The sequence below is a fragment of the Notamacropus eugenii genome, chromosome 2 (genome assembly GCF_028372415.1).
Source record: "Notamacropus eugenii isolate mMacEug1 chromosome 2, mMacEug1.pri_v2, whole genome shotgun sequence".
In the NCBI taxonomy this organism is placed as follows: domain Eukaryota; kingdom Metazoa; phylum Chordata; class Mammalia; order Diprotodontia; family Macropodidae; genus Notamacropus; species Notamacropus eugenii.
In genome coordinates this window covers 516,701,656-516,725,065 of record NC_092873.1, presented here as the reverse complement: position 1 = coordinate 516,725,065, position 23,410 = coordinate 516,701,656, and the positions used below count along the sequence as shown (strand labels likewise).

The window sequence follows — 23,410 nt, the reverse complement described above, 5'->3', positions numbered from 1 at the left end:
TGGCTGGGCAACACTTCACCTGAAATCAATTCCTGGGCCGAGGAAGGGACCTCAGCCACGATCCAATCCGCAGGAGAAAGGGAGCCTCGACCTCTCCAGGAAGGACGCACCCATCCCACTCTGAGCTCCCATGGCTGAGTGACCCATCCCACTTTGGGCCACTCTAATTCTTAGCAAATTTCCCTTAAATCAAGACTCAGTTTGCCTCCCTATAACTCTCACCCATTGTTACTGGTCCTGTCCTCTGGGGTCCAGCAGAAAAAGGCTAATTAATTCCCTCCCTCCCACAATGAGAGCAGTTCAGATAACTAGAAGCCAGCTGCCATGTCTCCCAAGAGCCTTCTCTCCTATAAGCCACACTGGCTCTTTTCCTTCAACTGATCCTCACAGGACATGGACTCCAGGCCCTTCACCATCCTGGCTGACCTCCTCTGGAGACTCTCTAGCCGTCCTGTCCTTCTTAACTGTGGTGCCTAGAACCAAACAAATGAGGGCGGAACACAGGAGGACTATCACCTCCTGAAGTAGCTAGGTGGCTCAATGAACAGAACCAGGTCTGAAGTCAAGACGATTCATTTTCCTGAGTTCAGATCTGGTTCTAGACACTTACTAGCTGTGTGACCTTGGGCAAGTCACTTAACCCTATATGCCTCAGTTTTCTCCTCTGTAAAATAGGCTAGAGAAGGAAATGGCAAAACACCCAATATCTTCATCAACAAAAAAAAAACCCAAATAAAGTCACAAAGAGTTGGACCCAACTGAGAAAACTAAGCAACATCATCTCCTTGTTCCTGGAATTAGTCCCTTCCTAATGCAGCCCAATGATCCTATATTAGGGTTTTTTTGGCTGCCACATCACATGGGTCACTAAGCCCCCCCAGTCTCTCATCAGGACTGCTGCATATCCATGCCTCCAACAATTTCTATTTTGGGGGTTGAATTTTTTTCCCCAACTGCAACACTTGACCTTTAACCCTACTGAATTTCATCTAAATAGATTCAGTCCAACACCCTGGCCTATCATACACTGTGTTCGTGCCATCAGCAAAAGTGATGAGCAAACCAGCTATGTCTTCATCCAAGTAAATGACAAAAATGTTCCCCAGCATAAGCACAAGCCCTGGAGCCCTCCACTAGACACCTCCACCATGATCACACTGAATTATTAAGGATGATGCCTTGAGTCTGGCCAGCCAATGGGTTCTGAATCCACTAGATGGGATCATCAGCTATTCCATATCTCTTCATCACCTCCACAGGAATAGAATGAGATCTGGGGCTTTTCCCCTGGTGTCCCCCATGCTTGGAACACTCTCCCTCCTCATCTCCACCTGCTGGCTTCCCTGTCTTCTTTCAAGTCCCAGCTAAAACTCCATCTTCTAGGGGAAGCCTTTCCCCATCCCTCTTGGCCCTAGAGTCTCCCCTTTCACTATTTCCAGCTTACCCTGAATTTAATTCATTTTGTAAGCATCTGTTGGCCTGCTCTCTTGCCCCTCCTCGTTAGATCACTAGCTCCTTGAGAGCAGAGTCTGTCTTTTGTCTCTTTATATCCCAAGTGCTCTGCACGGTGCCTGCCTACACAGAACAGGAGCTGAAAAACTCGAGTTTGAGCTCTTTAATTTACCTCCTCAGCCTATCTCTTTATCTCAAACAAACAAAACATATTATTTTTTAATAAACTAGAGAAAAAATTAGAAACTAGCACTTCCGTGGTGCTAATCCTAAGAATCCTAAATCTTTGCTGAGTATCCAAATGTCATGGAATCTTAAGACTCTGGGGCCCAACTAAATGTAGAAATGAAAGCATATTCTAAAGAACAGACTTTTAAGATAACTCCCTCCCTTCTTTGCAGAGGTGAGATGCTACAGGTATGAAATACTATTGACGTCAGACTTTTACAGGGGGGTGGTTAGGTTCGCTGAATTATTTTTCTTCCTCTTTTTTATTCTTATTATTAAAAAAATGATCTCTTGAAAGTAGGAAAGGATGCAATAGGAAGTCAGTCAATTTGTATTTACTAATTGCTTAAGGACTGGGGATAACAAGAATGGTCAAAGACAGTCCCTGCCCCTGAGGAGCTCCCAATCTAATGAGGGAGACAACACGGAAACAATTATGTGCCAACAAGGCATGTACAAGACAGATTGAAGGAAAATCTCAAGACAAGATTCAGGAGGAAGGATAAAGGCATCTTGGAGAAGGTGGGGTTTAGCAGAGACTTGAAGGAAGCCAAGAAGCCAGGAGGGTAGAGATGAGGGACAGTCAGAGAAGTATCCAGAATCAAGAGATGGAGTATCTTGTGTGAGCAACAGCAAGGAGTTCCATGGCACTGGAACGCAGTCTGTGGAAGCAAGTGGGGTGTAAGAAGACTGAGCAGGCAGGAGAGGGCCTATTACAAAGGGCTGCACAGTTAATCCTAGAGTGGCTAAGAAGCCACTGGAGTACTGAATAGGGGACTGGGGGAATGGGGGGATTGGTTTGTTGGATGAGTGGGAAGACAGACTGGGAAGAGAACCCAGGCATGAGGCGATGAGGGCCTGCACCAGCATGGTGGTAGCATTAAGAGGTGAGAAAGAATAAACGAGATGTTAAAAGGTAGGAAAAATAGGACTTGACCAGTGGTTGGATATGGGCAGTGAGAAGGAAAAGGTGAGCAGACACACCCAGGGTTTGAGTCCAGGTGACATAAAAATAAGAGATATTCATAAAAATGTATTTTCAAAAAAAAGGGGAATTCTACTTTCAATATGGCAAATATGGATGTACTTTCAAGTCACATAGCCTTTGTAAAATATTTATATAAAAAGTCAGATCTAACCCTGATAACATCCTTTTATCTTCACTAGGGCCAGGGAGATATCAGTGCCTAGAGTACTGGCCCTGGGGTGACAAATATCTGATCTCCATCCTGTTTTAAATGCTTACTAACAATGTGACCCTAGAAAAGTCACTTAACCTCTTCTTCCCCTATTTCCTTCCCTTACAATGAGGAGAGTGTCTGTAGGGGTGCTGTTTTAAGGATCCAGCCAGCTCCCTCACTCAGGGACATCCTGTATGAGACTTGTCTTTGCCTCCCAAATTGCTGGTGCTCTCCAACTCAAGAAATTATTTGACATGCATCTGGTTTTCCTCTATACATGTACATGTTGTACATGCCACAGAAAAGCATCTGCTCCCTGAGGGTTGAGCCTCATTTGCTTTTCTCTTTATCCCATATGCCCAGCACGATACATGGCACAGACTCAATAGTCAAATGGAGCCTTGGCCTTCTTCATTTGAAAGTTCTGTCTGTCACAACCTTCTGGTCTTCCTCTCTTGAGTTTTCAACAAGGGGTCCACCAAGCTTGCTAGAGACCTTCCTCAATTTGTCCTGACATCTCTGGGGGTATCAGTAGAGCATTTCAAATGACCACCTGCCATCCCAAACCCTTGCCATTTGACCAGTCTGTATTCTCTTCCCATCCACATGACTCCTTAATGGCATCTCTTACTCCTGTCCTCATTTGCTCTACGATTTAGCCCTCACCCACCAAGGGTATCTCTTTCCATTATGCTCTATGTGATGTCCAATTTAATGCTTCTAAGACAGCCATAACCCATGTCTCACTGTCATGGACTGGTAAAATGTTGGCATTAAAAATTGGGCTTTTGATTTCTTGGGAAGTTTGCATTCAATAAAGGAGCAGATCCAGTCCACTTTCCTCCTCCCTTTCAACCAACTTCTTATCCAGCCATACTATATATCAGGCTGATGGACAAGATCATCTCTGTCAATATGTTATCTTTCCAAAGTATGTCAAAATCTGAGCAATAATCATACTCCATTCACTTGGTCTTTCTCAAGAAAATGGCCAGGCTAAACTTTTTGGAGTGATTCCAAAATTCTCCCAGGACACTCTACAATGTGATTGGGCTTGATGTATTCAAACAATACAATGTCATCTGTACTCACGTCCCTGGAGGACCAGGAATCCCTGTTCAATCTGGACTCTGAACTGGATTTTCACCCTAGTGGGGAACACCTTAGATAAGCATGCAACTCCTTCATTTATGTATCACCTAAAATTTATGCTCAAAGGGTCTTTGACATTTCTATTTTTACAACTTTCAAGAAATTTTGAATAATTGTGATGTATGAGGCTAGCAAAAGATCCTTGAGGGAGGGTTTTGTCCAACTAAATAAAATAATATACAAATCAAAGCACCTCAGAGGTACCACATCACACCTATCAGATGGGCTAACATGACAAAACAGAAGATGATAAATGTTGGAGAAGATGTGGGAGAGTTGGAACACTACTTCATTGTTGGTGGAGCTGTGAGCTCATCCAGCCATTCTAGAGAGCAATTTGGAACTGTGCTCAAAGAGCTACAAAAATGTGCATCCCTTTGACCCAGCAATATCACTTCTGGGACTGTATCTCCAAGAGACCATGGCAATGGGAAAGGTCCCACATGTACAAAAATATTTATAGCAGCAGTGGCCAAGAACTGGAAATCAAGGGGATGCCCATCAATTGGGGAAGAGCTGAACAAGTTGTGGTATATGAGTGTAATGGAATACTAACTATTGTGCTATGAGAAACGATGAACAGGAAGACTTCAGAAAGGCCTGGAAAGACGTATATGAACTGATGCTGAGTGAAAGGAGCAGAACCAGGAGAACTTTGTACACAGCAACAACCACAGCGTGCGAGGAATTTTTCTGGCAGACTTAGTACTTCATTGAAATGCATGGACTTCAAAAATTTCCAATGGACTCTTGAGGCAAAAGGCCTTCCACATTCAGAGAAAGAACTATGGAATTGGACTGTAGATAGAAACAGACCATTTTCTTTTATATTATGTTTTGTTTTGTTTTACGGTTTCTCCCATTCATTTTAATTTCTCTATGTAACATGTATATTTAATAGGAATGTACCTGTAGAACCTATATAAGATTGTATGCCATCTCTGGGAGGGATTGGGGAGGGAGAGGAAAATGGGGGGAGGGGGAATCTAAGATCTATGGAAGTGATAGACAAACACTGAAAACAAAGAAAATAATTTAATTAAAAAATAATGTAAAATAATAATTTTCTTCATAATCAAGAAACAGAATAATCGACTCTTACATTATCTTTCAGTGAATTGCTAAAGATATCGTCCATTGTTGGCTAACAATGGTAAAAGCCTGCTTGTTCCTAACCACAAACCCTCACTCGGGATGTTCTCAGGTCATGCATACAGCGCTGTCGTAAATGTTTTGTAGCAACTGACATCAGTAAGTATGATATTCTCTCAATAACAAGAACGTCAGACTTTTTTCAATATCTTTAATACTTTCCCCTCCGTCTGGTTCTTTGTATATCATTACCTGTATAACAGTACATGCTCCTGGGGTGTCAGCTCTGGCACAGATTTCCTCTATAATCACTTCATCCGATTGGGTTATTTTCCCATCTTTGTTTGCTTCCATGTCATTTCTGCCTCCTTCATAAACACATCAGGCTATAATGCTAGGCTCCAAGTGGGGTCATTTCAATGACCATAACAGAGTTCATTAGAATGATTTGTATAAATCCTTTACTTCTGTTTTTCCTCTTTGTTGTCCTTCCTCCATTTTCATTATGAAATGCCCTTGGGATGAATTTACTTAGTTGAATATCTTGCTAAACTTTCTTTAAGCTTGTTTTTACCTTCCACTGTTTCTCCCCGGTTTGACCACACAATGCTCATATTCAGTCTTTGTAACATTTTACAAGCAAGTTAATATCCTTATCTGGTTTTTCTTTTGGCATCCACCTGCTTCTATTTTACAAACAGATCAGGTATTTGTTGACTAAAGCACTTTCTTGGCTCTTTTACTCTCCTTGTTGTGGCAATTAACTCACAATGGTTAAATTTGTAGATAAAAGTATTGTCTTCAGTGTTGTGTCATTTCTGCTATCCATTTCCCATTTCTGATGGTCAGTTATCTGTTTATGTAGGTCAGGGTTACTGTATACCAGAAGCTTTTTTTCTATTAGTAATCTTTCTTGGTTTTTATTAATTCTGATTTTAGTTCTGGCAAGCTAGAGATCCAACACAGATTATTGACTAGAGATAAGTCTTTTCCTGTCCATCAAATTATAATTTATTTAACATTTTGCGGTGTTATTGGATGCTCACTTGCCAAGTCCAACACCTAATCATTCTTTTTTTGAGAAAAGTGTTCAAGATATAAAGGTCTGAGCTTTCTAAACAATCTCAAATCTGTGAACTCTCTCATCCCCTCTTCCTGAACCATGATTTCCCACATATTTCTCCTGACTGCACCTTTTCCCACATTTGCACTGACATTACCAAGTATCAGCAAATGTAATTTAATTTGGAAAGTCTTGGTAAGTTCTTGTTAAAGCTTCTCTGCCTCTTCACTCTCAGCAACTGATGTTCATATATAAGTTGCAATGATTTTGATAGTGATTTTTTGGGAAATTCATGTCATTAATACTATAATGCATCTTGACCAAATATGGCATGAAATAACATTTCTTACACACTGTAAGTGCTTTATAAATTGAACATTTGTTTGAACTAAAATGAAGCTAATAGATATGAAGTACAAGATAAAGGTAAAGTGCCACATAAACGAAACTATTAAAATTCTGGTCTATAGCTAGTCACAAAATCTCAAGAAATGCAAGGGACCTTAAAGACCATCTAGCTCAACCAACACATGAATAGGCATCTCCTCTGCACCATATTCACAAGGTCAAGCTTTTCTTTGAAAACTCTCCTCAAGTGAGGAGGAACTGGCTATGCCCAAGGTAATCCACTCCATGTCTGGAAAGCTCTTAATTGTTAGGAAGTATCTTTCTTATAACAAGATACACAATTTCCTTCTGTATTTCCACTTGCTGGGTTACACAAGACAAGGGCTATATCTCTTCTACATGAAAGCACTCCAAATAATCAGTGACCATTTTCACATCCCCATGAAGTCTTCTCTTCTCCACCCGAAACTGTCCCACTTGCCTCATCGGATTCTCATAGAGAATGAATGCAAGGTCTTTCCCTGTCCTTGCTGCCTTCCTCTCAACACTTCAGCTCATCAAGACCTTCCTAAAATGTTCATCATGAGCTAAGTACAATATGACCCATGTGGTCTGTGCTGGACAAAGTGTAAAAGAATTACCTTCCTAATTCTAACACCTCATTAGTTTTCTTGGCTGTCATATCGCACCATTGACGTCATGAACCTGAAGCCAATCAATCAAGAAGTAATTATTAATCATCCACCATGTGCCAGGTTCTAAGAATAAAAAGATTTTTAAAAATGAAACAATCCTCTCAAAGATTCTGTCAAGGGAGACATATAACTGTAAAACTAGATTCAGAATAAACCTCTACAGAATAGAAATAAACACAAAACAGACTGAAGTACAAGGTACTTAGAGAGGTGGGGAACTAGCAATTAGGAAGATCTGGAAAGAAGAATTCCATGAGAAGGAGGTAAGGAAGAAGGGTACTCCAGGTAAATAGAATGTTCAATACAAAGGCTTGGAGATGGACTACTATGTTTTAGAAAAGAGAGGACAGTTTAGCACAGCAAAATGTGAGAAGGCAAGTAGTGTGTGTGACTGAGAAGATCAGATGGGTCTGTAGAAGCCAAACCAAGGTGTTCTTGTTTTATTGCTGAGGCAATAGAGGTCCACCAGAGTTTATGGAGTCCCAAGGTCAGAGATACAGTTATCTCAGTAGTGTGGAGAGTGCACTGGAACACAGTGGGACCAACAAGGAGGAGGCTGCATTTCCCTTCAAGAGGCAATAAGGGCCTGAACAAAAATAGGAGGTTCATGAATAGAAAGACTTCAGATACAAGAGATGCTTTAAAGGCACAAACAGGATCTGTCGATTGGCCGGCTGTGTGGGCTGAGAGAGAAGGAGCAGCTGAGAATATCCCCAAGGTTACAAACCAGGTAGGCTGGAAGAAGGGGGTGCCCAGGAGAGAATCCCCAAGTTTGGAAGGGGACAGGGAGAAGAGGAGGATAAGGAACGATTGTGGACATGGAGAGTTCTTTAGGCCTCTGAAAAACCCAGTTTGAAAACTGCCCAGGAGGCAGCTGTTCATGCAAGACTGCAGAGAGGAGAAAGACTGGGGCAGGCTGTGCATCTGGGAAGCATCTGCAAAGAAATAATCAACTCATGGGAGCTAATGAGACAGCCAAGAGCAGAGAGAAAAAAGATAAGAGGGCCTGGGCCAGAGGGACATGAAGTTCATCTACTAACACCAGGGGCTTTCTTCAGACAAACCACTGTCTGGCCATGCCTACCCCACCTAGTTCATGGGTCAAAACAATCTACACAGGACTGTGTGTGTATGCGTGTGTGTGTATACATACACACGTGTGTGTATATATATATATGTGTGTGTGTATTCCTACTGAATTTCACTTAATTAGATTTGAAGTCTGACTTTTGTTTTTCAGACTGCTAACTATTCTACCCTGCCCTAGTTCACCAGTAGATGGGATAAACATGATATTTTTTCATTAATCCAAAGCACTGATAAAATGTGAGCAAAAACCAAAAAAGCCCAAGGCCAAACACAAATCCCTGGGGCCCTCCCCTGGAGGTCACCAACTGACACTGACGTGAACAACTACTCTTTAGTGGATGGTGCACTGAGCCAGCCAAGTTCCAAATTCATCTAAGTACCCTATCATCTAGCCCACATCTTTCCCTCGTTTCTTCAAGGACAACAGGGTGGGCATTGTTCAACCCCGTTAGTCATAGATGAGGGAAATGAGGTTCAAGAAGTCATGTGAATCACTCTTAAGTGGTAGAGACAGGATGCTAACCTAGACCTTCAGACGACACAGTCAGATCTCCTCCCCTGGGCTGACCTACCTTACAACTGCTCACTTAGGAAACGATGAACTACAATGTTATTTTTTTCAAACCATTTGTACTTTTTAGACTATTAAATGTGATTTTCATTTTCCATTTTCTAATTGCTCAGTAAGTTTCTCTTCTGATCCCTAACACGGTAATGCTAATAAATCAATTTACTTTTAGACATCATAGAATGTCTCTTTTTTTACCATGAAAATTTTCCTCTATAAAGAACCAAAAAAGGGGAATTTTATAAGACGTTGCTAATTTCTATTTGGAGCAGCTTGATTTTTTTAAGAGGTAAGGTGGGGGAAGGAGCAGACATAGGTCTTGTGATCCCATTAGTAGGGGAGATGATCCTACCAATGAAATCTGGTACTTCCTCTGCCACCTAGAGTCTTGGAGGTATCAAACAATATGCCCATAGACCAAATAGGGGCTCCACAGCAATGGGCCCTCGGGGGGCCCACACCAGATTAAAATGCAATTGGGAAATATTTGACAAAATAAAGATAATATTAATATGAAGTTTTCTGAGTCAATATGAAGGCCTGTTTCTATTTGAATTTAACCACACTGAGTTTAACTATTTAACTATTTGAGTTTAAGCACACTGAGTGCTGTGACTTGCCCAAGGTCACACAGCCAGTAGATGTGAGGCTTAGACCTCACAGAATTTCAACTTAATTTCTGTTCAAGCATTGAATAGCAGATGATTTAATTTTATAAGATAATTAAGATACAAATGTTAAGGGTACCTTATATTCCATAAAAGTTAAGAACTGAACTAGAGCCAAGAAGAAAAAAAAACCTAAAGGAATATAAAGTGCTCCTAACTTTCGTATCTTCATGGTCATATAACATTAGCTCATTCACCATCCGACCTTTGAACAGAAATTAAGTTAAAATTCTACAAGGTCGAAAATGTGCAAGAGTCAAAAAGATCCTGTGTTTTTATTTCCCTTCCCAGATGAAATGATTAACCTGAATTTTGCAGAAAGTGCTATAATCCAGTAACCAAACAACCACACAGATCCTAACCTTGGGTCAGAAATGACACTATTTGGTGACAATTCTGGCGTGGAAATTTTTCAGAGAATCTGCTCCTTAGAGGAAAGGATCTCTCTATGAAACAATTTTTTTTTTTAAATCCACATGATTTGTGTTTGACACAGATTTTTTAAAGCAGCAATTCAAACTTATTAGGAATATGTACAGTGGTTTGAATGGTCCTTTCAACTATCAGGGACTTGATGAAGACACACTACTAGGACACTTCTCCACACAATGAAAGGCTATGAAGTTAAAGTACACAAATTTGTGCTCCCAGACCTCTAAGTGACAAGACTATCCCGTCTGCATTATCCTTTACAGGGGCTAGCTAGCACAGGAACATTTTGTAAATAATACTGATTCACATCCACATAGCACTCTAAAATGCTGGCATCACAACCATCTTGGGATGTTTTGGAGAATCACAGAAGCGCAGTGTCGGAAGAGACTCAAGCGGTCATCTCGTCCTGTCCCCAGAGATGGATGATCTCCCAGCTACTCCATCTGTCCTGTATCTTGTTTGGCCTTAGTCCTTTTCATGTTATCACCCCATTCAAATGTAAGCTCCCTGAGGGCAGGGAATACCTTTTGCCTAGTTTTGTATCCCCAAAGCTTAGCACAGTGGTTGGCTATTATTAACTACTTGATGACTAACACCAAAAAACTATTCTCCACTTCATACCCAAAAAGCGACTGTCCCATTCTGGCATGAATACATCTAATAGGAGAGCACCCACAACCGCAGACAAATTAGCCCATGTCCAAATCGGTTTGACAGAAAAAGTTACTCAATTTCTGAGACTACCAATGACATAGCCATAATAACGTAGCTAGTAAGTGTCTGAGGCAGAATTCAGACTCAGGTCTCCGGACTACAAATTTGCCAGACTACTGACAAAAAGCATGATGAGATAGCAACCCAATTCCAAATCATTATGAAGACAGATATCATATGTAGAACCTCAGTGACATAGTATATGATAGATACGAATGTACATATATTATCATACGTATAAATTAATATACGATATAGGAATTTATAATTATGTTATGTCAACATTGTGTTATGCTATATCAATGTGTATATCATGTATTAAATCTATAATATACATCTACATATTAAAACTATATCTATATATATTAAATCTATAACAAACATATATCATATATATTAAAGAAGGAGCATAGTTCCTTCTTCAAGGAAAAGCGCTGATCAAGCAGAAAATCTGGATTCTCTTCCTGGCTACCTGACTCCTCAAGCCTCAGTTACCTGGCTAATAAAACAGGTATAATAACACATATACAATATACCTGTCGGGCTTATCATGAGGATTAAATAAGACAGCATAACATTTTTAAAAAACTTTGTATATCACTTCATGATTACAAGCTGTTTTATATATACGGGTCTTGGAGAAGGGTACAGAGTGACCAAGGGTGAGATGGGAAGGAGACATAATATTTACTCTGTTTTTTCTAATGTACATTCTTTTATGCCAAGAAATTCAGTCGGTGTTCTAACTTTACCTCAAGGGAACAAATGTCCCGTCCAACTCTGTCCTTCCCATCTGTCTACACCACCCATCTGTCTACACTCATCATACTGCTCCCAAAAGTAACCTAAGCTCATACAGTACCTAGAAATCAATGCTCCCCTATGCCAGAAATGAGGAAGGAAACACCACCTGCTGATCTTGGCTACAATCCTTTGGACAATGGGCTTCACATTCCTCCTATATAACGAACCTGAAAGTAAGAACACCTGGCAGATTGATAGACAAATCAGGACAGGAGGAAGAAGCAGCCAAGGACAATTACCCACCCCCTCCTGGAAAGAAAAAAAAATCGACCTTTTCAAAATCTGTGTCCAGCAATCAGAATCAGGATGAAACTTGAATCAGCTGGCTCCAGAACTGATTCAATGTACAATGAACAGAAACAGCTAATGAATCTCTGGGACTATTACTAACAGAAAAGACAAAGAGGGCACCAGGGCAGCATATGCAGAAATGTCCCCTGTGGACAACGAGCACTTCTGAATCTGAGGATGGAGAAGATCGGCCCTTCTCAGAGAGGACCCTCAAGTCTCCAGAATCCTGGCAGTGAGGGTAGGAACTCTGCCCCCAAAGCCTCTCAGGCCTGCCAGGAGGCATGTGTGCCCCTTCAGAATCACAAAGTATGGTATGAAGGAAGAGAAAGCATCATCTCCACTAACCTCAATTTACGCAGAAGGGAATGAAAGTCTAGAGCAGGAAAATGAGCTGTCAAAGGTATGGCAGGGAGTTAGCAGCAGTTCAGGCTGCAACACGGGTCTTCTGTCTTCTGACTCCCAGGTGTTACATTTCCCACTAAAACCATGCTGGCTCTCAAAAGCTGGCTAGACCTTTCCAGCAAACTGCCTTCAAACCACTTAGAGGCAGCTTCAGAATCCCCCTTGCCATCCTGATTATCATAGAACTTTGCATGCTCAAAGTAACCTCAGAAGGCCTTTATTTCAACCCTCATCTATCCCCATATGACTCCACTAAAGACCTCTGGTTTCACACAAATGAAGGATGATTGAGGCCTGTGGTGTGCTGGTAAATGTTAACAGCCAGCTCCCCGCCCCACCCCAAAAGAAAACATTCACACGATACACTTTTAGAATTAGAATTCATTACACTGAAAACAGCTCACTCCATTTTGAGTCAACTTACTGGAACAGTGGAAGCAAGGTTTTCTTTGTGGGGCTGATGTTTCCTTGCTTGTACCTGCCCCTGTTGCTTTTCTCCTGACTCATGCAGAATAAATCACACTCCTCTTCTGTACCACAGCCTGAAGACAGCTAGCTGTCTCAGTCCCTGAGTGGCCAGGATACTAACTCCTTCAGCAGGCCACAGACAGAGTTTATGGAAATGGGAGGATGCTACTGCTGCCTGGAGGAGAACAGAACCTTGCAGGCCAGGTCTTTGGGACCTTACACAGGGAGGCTGTCCCTGTCTTTGGAATAATGTTATCTTCTTAGGAATTAGTGCCGTCAGTGTCACCTCCAACCTCATTCTCACTCACCAAACTATACTCACCCCTACACAAAATTACTATGGATTCATTTTGTACATTTTTTATTTACTTTTTTACATAGATTGTATTTCCCTTCCCACCAGAATGTAAACTTTATGAGGACAAGGAACTGTCTTACACCTTTGTGTTCAAGACTTGCACACAGCAGATGCTTAATAAATGCATCTAGAAGGAAAGACAGTAGGGGGGAAATTTAAAGCAGTACTAGATTTATATTATAATAATGGTCCTATCATACTCTAAATAAGAATAATAAGGCTTTTTGCATTTTATAAAAAAGTGTTTTCCATACACTATCTTGTTGGAGCCTGAAGACCACTAGGTGCACTAGTTACTCTAAGTTTTGTTAACTCCATTTTACAGAAGAGGAAACTAAGGCTAAAAGAGATTGACTTGTTCATTTTAATCCAGCTAAGAAGTGCCAGAGTTGGGATTTGAACGCAAAGCTCCTTCTTAAGACTAGCAGTAGTAACTCCGGCATCTACTGGGTCAAGGTGCCTCTGTGATCCCAGCGAGCTACCACGTAGCGATGCCACCAGCTATGCACTCTGCCATAGCCCTCTCTCCCCACAGTATGCCAGTGCCCGGCCTGGGAGGGACAAGCATTTCTCATCCCACACGGAGGAGGGAGAAAACGAAGGCAGAAGGATGGGGCGGGCAGAGCCCTGTCCGGTGTTCCCAGCCAGGAGCCAGAGCTGCGGCTGGATTGGCATCCAGATCTCCCAGCAGCCCAGGGAGGGACAAGGGCCGGCCTAAGGTCATCCAGGACCAGAAGCTTTGCTTCACTTGCTGCCCAGGATCCTGGCTCCAGGTGGGAGAGACCCGACACCAACGGGTACAACCTCTTCCTTTCACAGAGTGAAAAATAGAGGACGTTCACGCAGCAGAGTTAGGAGGTGAACCTGGGACCAAAGACCATGGTGCCTAAGCACTTAACACAGGGGAGCCCCACCCTAGGAAGAGGGGGAGTGCCCCGAGAAGCCCCAGAGCAGCCAGGCCCCTCTCAAGGTCACGCAGGTAGCCAGAGGCAGGGCTGGGGCCCGAGCCAAAACCTCCGAGACAGGTGTGGGAGGGGCGGGGAGGACCCGAGTGACCCAGCCCCGACCACGCCCCCGCAGCGCCCCGCTCCCGCTCCCGCTCCCCCTCCCCCTAGACAGCTGGGCTACGAAAGGGCGCGCAGCCTCTGCCCTGGGAGAGGATCGCCCCCACCGCCTCCTCCCTAGACAGGTGTACACTGCGTGGGGCGCACAGGTGACCCCCCTCCAGCCCTGCACCCGGCCCTGGGGGAGGGCCGACCCCACAGCCCCCTCCCCCGACAGGTGTACACTGCCTGGGGCGCACAGGTGACCCCCCTCCCCCGCCCAGTCTTGGCTCCGGGGCAGGATCGCCCCCACCGCCTCTTCCCCAGTCAGGCGTACACAGGGAGGGGCGCACAGGTGACGCCCCCAGCCTCTGCCCTGGGAGAGGATCGCCCCCACCGCCTCCTCCCTAGACAGGTGTACACTGCGTGGGGCGCACAGGTGACCCCCCTCCAGCCCTGCACCCGGCCCTGGGGGAGGGCCGACCCCACAGCCCCCTCCCCCGACAGGTGTACACTGCCTGGGGCGCACAGGTGACCCCCCTCCCCCGCCCAGTCTTGGCTCCGGGGCAGGATCGCCCCCACCGCCTCTTCCCCAGTCAGGCGTACACAGGGAGGGGCGCACAGGTGACGCCCCCAGCCTCTGCCCTGGGAGAGGATCGCCCCCACCGCCTCCTCCCTAGACAGGTGTACACTGCGTGGGGCGCACAGGTGACCCCCCTCCAGCCCTGCACCCGGCCCTGGGGGAGGGCCGACCCCACAGCCCCCTCCCCCGACAGTGTACACTGAGTGGGACGCACAGGTGACCCCCCCCCAGTCTTGGCTCCGGGGCAGGATGGCCCCCACCGCCCCCTCCCCCGGACAGGTGTACACAGGGAGGGGCGCACAGGTGACCCCCAACCCCGCACCCGGCCCGGGGGGGAGGACGCCCCTGTGCCCCCCCCGCCCAGGCGCGCCCCCCACTCAACTCTTGACTTTGCCGAAGGTGCCGACCCCCAGCGTGTCGCCCAGCACGTAGTGGCCGATCTTCACGCGCCCGTCGTGCTTCGGCTTCTCCGCCATGGTCCGCCCGCCAGCCCGGCCCAGCCCGGCCCCTCCTCCGCACGGCCGAGCCCCGGCCCGGCCCCAGCCGCCGCCTCCGAAGCCGAAGCCGCAGCCGCCCCGCGGAGCTGCCCCGAGTGGCCGCCGCCGCCGGGCTGCTGTCTACCCACAGTGCCGCGGGAGCGGGGAGGGGGCGGGGGGGAGAGGGGCGAGGAACCCCGAGGGGAGGGGCGAGGGAGCCGGAGACCTGCGCCGGGAGGGGAGGGGGAGCGCGAACTGTCAGGAGGAGGGAGGGAGGCCGCGCGAGGCGGGGAGCGGGCGGGGGGAGCGAGGAGGGAGGAAGACCCGGAGGGATACAAAGTATCCAATAAATAACCAAGCGAGTCCGCCGCTTCCCCGCACCTCGCTCCGCAGCGCGGTCTGTTAGGATCCTGGAACGGAGGCAGCCCTCGCCGGGGACCCCTGGCCTGTGCCTTCAGGGATCTGGGGGGGGTTTACATTCCCAGTTCTGACACCTCCTGCCCCAAGTCCTGTCTGGTGCTAATTTGGGCAGAATCCTCCCAGGAGCTCCTGGAAATCCAGGCATTTACCGAAGGATGCTGTCTTTGCATAGAATTGTGAGAAAAAAGTGAGTTACAGAAGTGGGGTCCTCGCTGCCCCTTCAATACCAAGGTCATGTGAGGGAAGGGGCGGGCAGGTAGAGAGAGTGAGTGCTAAAACCGAGCTCCTTGGGATCCTAGATGACTCTGTATTTTGTGGAAATTGTTGAGGCTAAATCAGATACTAATAAAGTTTGTGTGGAGGGGCCTTAATGTCACTGAGCAGATGACATTAATTAATAGAAATTCCCTTTCTGGAAATGGGACTCAGGTCTCTAAACTGGCCTTTCAGGGAAGGAACTAAATAAAGGGTCCCCAAAGCCTTAGCATGGCTATAAAGGCTATTAGAGCTTTGGGATCACCTCTATTTATTCATAAGAAAGGATGTAACAGGAGCTTGTTGAAAAGCAGCAAATAGATGCGGTGTCTAAGTGTTTTCCAAACCTTTAAGTTTATTCTTGTGTGTGGTGGAAGCAGAGCCCATCTCATAAGCTGATAGATGGTCATTGTTGCTTATTGTACCCAGAAAGATCATTTCAGAATCACTCTCCCTTCATTGCTATGGAGAGAAAACAGGTAGTTCACATTTTTCTGTTGTGATAAATGAGCTTTTCTTTGGCTAAGGCTCACTCCTCCAGGACTCCAGAAAGGGAAGAGTGGACTGGTCCTTCCCCTTGCTCATAGACAATAGGGTCTTTTTTGAAAGGTCATGACAATTTGTTAGTTAATATTCCTGTACTGCCTGTACTGTGTTTACCAAATAGTCAAATGATCATTTTGTGTTGACTCCCTTTCTTGAAGCTCTACCACAACAAAGAATCTAAAGCATATCATTTAATTGCTTTATATTAATTATTAACTAATTATGACAGCTGAAATGATTAAACACCTCTATTATGACTGGGATCATTATAGGCATAACTTTAAAGGATAAAGGATTCAGAAAGGTGAGAGAAAGTTCATATTAAAGAGTCTTGACCACTGAAGGTCTAGTCCAGGGATGGAGAACCTTTGGCCTCTGGGCCACATGTGACCTTCTAGATCCTCAAGGTTGGCCATTTGACTGAACCCAAATTCCGCAGAACAAATCTCCGTAATAAAGGAATGTTCTGTAAAATTTGGACTCCATCAAAAGTCTGCACTTGAGGACCGAGAAGGCCATATGTGGCCTAGAGGCTGCAGGTTCCCCACCCCTGGTCTAATCTGACCCCTTTCTGTTAAAAGCCTGAAGAGGGAGAATTATTTGCCCAAGGTCACACTGCTGTTAAGAGACGGAACAAGACTCAAACTGTCTCTTTGGAGACTCTTTGACTCCAAAGGCCAGGGCCATCTTTCTAATACTCCACATATCCAGCCCAACTGTACAAGCCTCTTCTATAACACCCAATAGCTTGCTGAGTACCATCTCTGATGAGGCAGCTGACAACTTCATGAGGCTAGTCCATCAGAGAACAATCACATTCCAGAAGATCATTGGGTGACCAATCAATTACCCAACAGTTATTAAATTCCTCTGATGTGCCAGGTGCTGGAAATGCAAAGACCCCTCCCCTCTCAAAAAAAGAATCCCAGTCTCTGCCCTTAAGGTTCTTCTGTTTGAAGAAAACATATACTAAATAAATACGCTGTAATCCTGGGTAAGGGAAGGTACTGACAACTTAGAGAATCAGAAGAGACTTCTGTAGACCAAGCTTTAAGACAGCTAGAGATTCCAATAGAAGTGAGGATAGAGGACATTCCAAGCATGGAGCACAGCCAGGGCAAAGCCTTGGAGATGGGAAACAGAGTGTTATGAGTAAAGCAGAGCAGAAGGCCCAATTTTACTGCACCAGAGACCATGGTTAAATATAAAAAGACTTTGAAAAAGTAGACTAAAGTCAGATTGTGAAGAGAATTAGTCACATGAAGGAAGGCTTATTTGAATTCTAAGGCAATAGAGAGAGAGCACTGGAGCTTCTTGAGCACAGGAGTATCGAAGTCAGATCTGTGCTTACATTCAAACATTCAAACATTCAAAGGAGAATGCAGAGACTTGAGGCAGGGAAACTCATTATGTTATAATCAGTAGCCAAGGTCAGAGGGGATGAGGTCAATAGAGAGATGAAGAGAGATTGTAGAGATAGAAACTTCAACCTCAAATTCAATGAAATAATATCTCCACAAAGCCTTTAGCTCAGTGCCTGGCACATGGAAGGCCCAAGACACATGCTTATGCCCTTCCCTTCTCCCAACCTCCCACACTTCCCTTTCTCAGGAAGCCTGTTTCTTTACTGAGAAAATTAGGTCTACACAAAGTGAGCTCTCTCTCTCTCTCTCTTATCCATTATTGTCATCTCAGATCCCTTGGCTGTCATCTATTTCCCACTCTCCCCCACTTTGCCCTAGTCTCTGACAAAGAGGTCTTGGCTCTTTTTTTTTTTTTTTTGGCCAAAGCCAACCCCTCTACATGTGTCCCCAGTGAAACCCCTGGGCCCCATTCTCCAACATCCTTAATCACCCCCTTCTCTCACAAACCTTCAACTTCTTTTACCTGTCGGGACTGCCTTCAAATATATCATATAGTCTTCCTCATCCTTAAAAAAAAAAAACCACACAACTCTTCACTGAAAACTACCATCCCCTGAATTATCTTCCTGTATCTCGTCTTCTTTCTTGGTCAAATACCTTGAAAAAGCTGGTTACCTTCCCTGAATGAAGAAGCTCCTTTCCCACTCTCTTCTCCACCCTTTACCAGCTGGCATCCATCCTCATCACTCAGATGAAACTGCTCTCTCCAAAGTTCCCCAAGATCTCTTAAGTGCCAATTCTGTTGTAGTGGAATTTTGGTTTTTGTTTGTATTTTTTCCCAATTCTCATCCTTCTTGACCTATCTGCTGAATGTGACACTGTTGACTGTCTTCTCCTCCTGGATGCTCCATCCTCTGGATTTTCCTGACACTGACTGAAGAGCCCTTCTCAGTCCTTTACAAGTTTATTCATTAACTGTGGGTATTTCAAAAGGTTCTATTTTAAATTCTTGTCACTCTTTTTTCACTTTTCACTCCTTCAGCTCCATTGATTTAACTGTCATCTCCACTCAGAGGACTCCAAGAACTACATTTCCAGTCCAAGTCTCTCCCCTGAGCCTCTGTCCCCCTATACCAATTTCCCATTGGACATTTCAAATTGTATGTCCTGGAGACATTTTAATCTCCACGTATCCCAAATTGAAGTTATTATATTTCCTCCAAAACCCTCCACTCTTACAAATTTCCCCAATTTTGTCAAAGTACCACCATTCTTCCAGTCTTCCAGGTCCACATTACCCTTAACTTGTCCCTTACCCTTACCTCACATAGCCAATAATTTCCCAGATCTTGCTATTTCTACCTCTAAGCACCCAGCTTCCACTTCAGTTCTCATCACCAGGATGATGGCACCTACCTCCTAATTGGTCTCCCTCCCTAAGTGTCTCCTATTCTAGTCTATCCTACTTAGTGCTGCCAAAGTGACTTTCCTTAATTGCAGATCTAATCATATGATCCCTCTACTCATTCCACCCCATTGTCTCTAGGATCTAATAGAAAACCCACCACTTAGTTTTCAAAGTCCTATACAATCTGGGCCTCAACTTATGTTTCCAGATTCACTGGACATTACTCTTCCTCCTGCACTCTTGGATCCAGACAACTGGGCCTGCTTTCTCACTCTCACAGATAGGACAATCCATCTTCCTACTCTTCATCTTCATCCCATTCACCAACCTGGAAAGGGATGCCTTCTTTCCTTCCCTTTACCTCCCAGAATCCTTCTCTTTAAGATACAGCTCAACTACCACAAATCCTTTCCTCATCCTACCAAGTGTTGATGTCTTCCTTTCCAAATTTCCTTATATTTAACAACTCCGTCTATATTTCTTCACTTTCTACTATATATTTGCGTATGTATGAATGTATATATGTGTCGCCCCCATTGGAATGTCCATTCTTGTGGACAGAGATTGCTTCATTTCTTGTACTTGTATCCCCAGTGCCTAGCATAGTGCCTGGCACACAGTAGGTGATTAATAAATATAATATATAGTAATAGATAAAGTATTTAATATATTATATTCTAAATTGTTATATATTTAATTAAATAATTTAATACAACACATATTAATATTTTTAGAATGTTGGCTCTTTTTGAGTGCAGAGTGCACTAGTATCCTCATTGCCTAGCATGGTGCCTGTCACACAGTAGGTGATTCATAAATGCCAGCTGGTTAACCAAGTGCTTAGCCATCACCTCCCTGCTATCTTCTGATCCTCCATGGTTCCTCATCGTCCCTTCTCCCAACTTTACCCCTTCATTCAGGGTGGTGGTTTTCCTTCTACTGTCCTGCAGCCAAAATTTGGACCAACTAAGAATGATGGCCCACTGTTCATATTTACTCAGGTTCGTTGGCATTATCAAGTAACCTTGATTTAGAGGCCACCTGCTGTTCCCCAAACTGGGCTTTGCCCTTTGCTAAGTAAACCCGAGAAGCCAGGGCTTTGCCCTTTAGGAACTTTTGATCGGGCTAATTCCAAGGTAAACAAAGCTTGGCTAAAGCTAATCCCCCAGAATGCCTAGAAATGCCCTGAAGCACTTGTGCTGAGGTTAATGAGGCTTAGGGGTCAGGAACCAGTGGGAAAGGGAGGAGTGGAGGGAACCAGCTGAAATCCCAAGGAATTCCACATAGCCTTTCTCCAGGAGCTTGGAGAGGAGCATTCAATGAAGGAGCCAAGCCTGGTCTGAAACATGCATGGTCTATGAAACATGCTTCCAAAGCATCCAGGAGATACAATGTTTCTGCCCAAGATACTGGAACATGTGGTCGGTCTTTGTACCAGAAACATCTTGGACAGCTGCTTGAAAGAAAGTCTTGAGGACTTGAATGATGCAACACCTGAGGTGGCCGGACTTCAAAGATTTATTAATAACTTAATATGTGCCAGAAATTGCATTACATACTAGAGATGAGAGGGTGAACTATGAAACAGGCCTTGCCCTTGGGGGGCTTTCAACCTCTCCCATTACATGGAGGAGGAAGGAAATTTGTTCTTCATCTCCCAAGGCAAAACTTGGGGTCATAGGATCTGTTGTTACCACTGAGTCATTTCAATCCTGTCCGGTACTTTGTGACCCTATTGGGGGTTTTCTTGGCAAAGATACTGCACTAGTTTCCCATTTCCTTCTCTAGCTCATTTTATAAATGAGAAAACTGAGGCAAACAGGGTGAAGCGATTTGCCCAGGGTCTTACAGCTCATGTCTGAGGCTGAATTTGAAAGTCTTACTGACTCCAGTTCCGTGTTCTATCCACTGGGCCACATAGTTGCTCTTCATTAACTAGGGTGACAAGGAATTTGCCACAAGGTCTGACAGACGGGATATTCCCTACCACTATCCTTGGCCAACTACCAGCACGACCCCCCATATACAAAACCAGGTATTCAGTTCTTTCTCAAAAAAAAAAAAAATGAGAAGAGGATAAAATTTAGAAAAATATTTTCCCTTGAAATTACATAATTCACACCTTTAAAAAAAGTACTTTGGAAGTTTCCAACACTAATATTTTTTAAAGAAAACATTTTTACCTTTGTTAAGCTAAAGGGGCAACTGGGTGATTTAAATTGATCGGAGCAGAGTCAAGGCAGAGCATTTAACATTCCAACATTCCAACATACCTCCCTCAGCCACTCTTCATTGTTCTCTTACACCTTCACCATATCTTAGGCTCTAGAACATAGATAATGTTAAAATGTGGTTTTCTAAGGCAATGTGCACCAGGCTCCTGTTTCTAGTTGAGTTTGATACCACTGTTGTAGACTAGCTACCCAGCAAGGAGCAAACCGATGGGATCCAGAAGAACAACCTGTGAGAAGAGCTGCCATTTTGGGGGACAAACTGCCTAACCCAGGAGCTTACATCCAATGTAAGCATCAGGCTAGTGAGGGGAAGTAGAGGAACAACTTTAAAGATGTGAATTGCCTACATGTGTGCCTACCAGTCTACTCTGTTTGGACACTGGACACTGTGTGGAGAGTGTTTCCTGGATTTATGGGGAAAATGTTTTATAGCTACTATTTTTACTATACCACCTGTATAAAGTAGAAGTCTTTATGATTGGGGGCTAACAAGTTGTAGAGTTTTCAAATTGGGGTACCCATAGTGTACCCCTTGAACCTTGTAGGAACAGCCACCCACTGGGGACCCAACCTACCAATGCAAGTGTAAGTTGGGGATGTAGCCAGGGAGGGTAGGGGACTTCATTGATTAAATGGGGGGGGGGGGTCATCCTTATTGTAGTGGAGAGACAGCATTGTGTAGTAGATACAAAGTGGGCCTCAAAGTCCAGTCCAGTCTTTCACTGACACCTACTATGCATTTATCCATAAATAAATCACTTCCTCTCTCAACACCCCCTAGGAAACCCTAAGTTACAGAGGAGTTACTGACCTGCATTTGTAGAAGGAGTATCCATAACAGGAATTCCTTCACTAATGAAATCCCACATCAGGTTCTGTGTCTGTCTATCTGTCTACCTCAGTTTCTCACATATAAAATGAAGGAGTTAGACTAAATGGTCTATGAAGTCTTGTCCAGCCCTCTCTCTCTCTCTCTCTCTCTCTCTCTCTCTCTCTCTCTCTCTCTCTCTCTCTCTCTCACTCTCACACACACACACAGAGTGGGTGAGGAAACCATCCACTCCCAATTCCCCTCCACCCCCATCCTAGAAAGAAAATATAAACATAAAGTAGAAATTACATTATTTGAATAGTGACAATAGGCAATAGAATCTGACAGACAAGCTACAAACTGTTAGACCTTGGACAAAGAATTCTATTACCAATGGCTACAATTCAGCTCATAGGAATGTCATAGCAAAAGTATATGTCAAAATGCAAAGAACTTTTGTACCTTGGTAACCTGCGGCCCAGCCCCCAACAGTTGGGTTTCCTGGGTCCAATCTTGGGGGTTATCTGAATAATATCCTTCCCTCTTTTGGTATATTGTGCTCCTATCCATGGCTTGCTTGGAAAAAAAATTGCCAAATATAGCTCGTATTTAGATCTTGACAGATGTAGATAAGGGAATTTCTGATGCAAACCCTCAAAACAAAAATGTATTTATTGGACTGAGGATAACTCCATAGAAAATGCATGAGGTTCTAGAAGGCAACATAGAAAATAAATAGAAGACTCAAAATTACCTATAAACTATGAAATGTAATGTGTATCTATATGCATATAGATACACATGTTTCTATGAGTATATGTGTGTACACATATCTGATTCTCCTCCCATTTGAGTTAACCCTATTCCCTCAGGATCTTTAAGTCCTCCATACTAATAGAACCATGCTGGATTTGGACTCCCCTCAGAAGAAAAGCAAACTTGGGGTGGTTGCTTTTTGGCAACATTCCAGTGGCAGCATTCCAGTGAATCCTACGTGTCCACGTATGAGTTCTCTGAGGGCCTGGCTTCTTCCATCAGGGAAGTACAGTTGGGACTTCTAAACTGGTAATACTCCTACCTGTCACATAGAGAACAACTGGATGCATGTAGCAGCAAGCACCCTGACACATGCAGGATGGCCTGCTAGCACAGGTTTTTAGATCTGCTTTCCTAAGAGGAGAGAAACTTTTGAGGGGTCAACAATTTTCTTTAATCACATATACCAAAAGAGAAAGTACAAGAAGAGAAATAATGACCAGCAG

General features: G+C 44.1%; 1 protein-coding gene across 2 annotated transcripts in view; it reads right to left on the bottom strand.

The window, feature by feature from the left end:
• The window catches only part of PRKAA2 (protein kinase AMP-activated catalytic subunit alpha 2), a 76,594-nt gene extending 61,387 nt beyond the window's left edge, over positions 1–15,207 (bottom strand). Inside the window, exon 1 of one of the 2 annotated variants that reach the window (XM_072649602.1) lies at positions 15,017–15,207. In XM_072649602.1, coding sequence (XP_072505703.1) covers positions 15,017–15,110 — 94 coding nt within the window. In that variant the 5' untranslated portion in view covers positions 15,111–15,207. The remainder of the gene's footprint in view (positions 1–15,016) is intronic. The other variant, XM_072649601.1, reaches the window with a different exon arrangement.
• Positions 15,208–23,410: the final 8,203 nt, after the last annotated feature.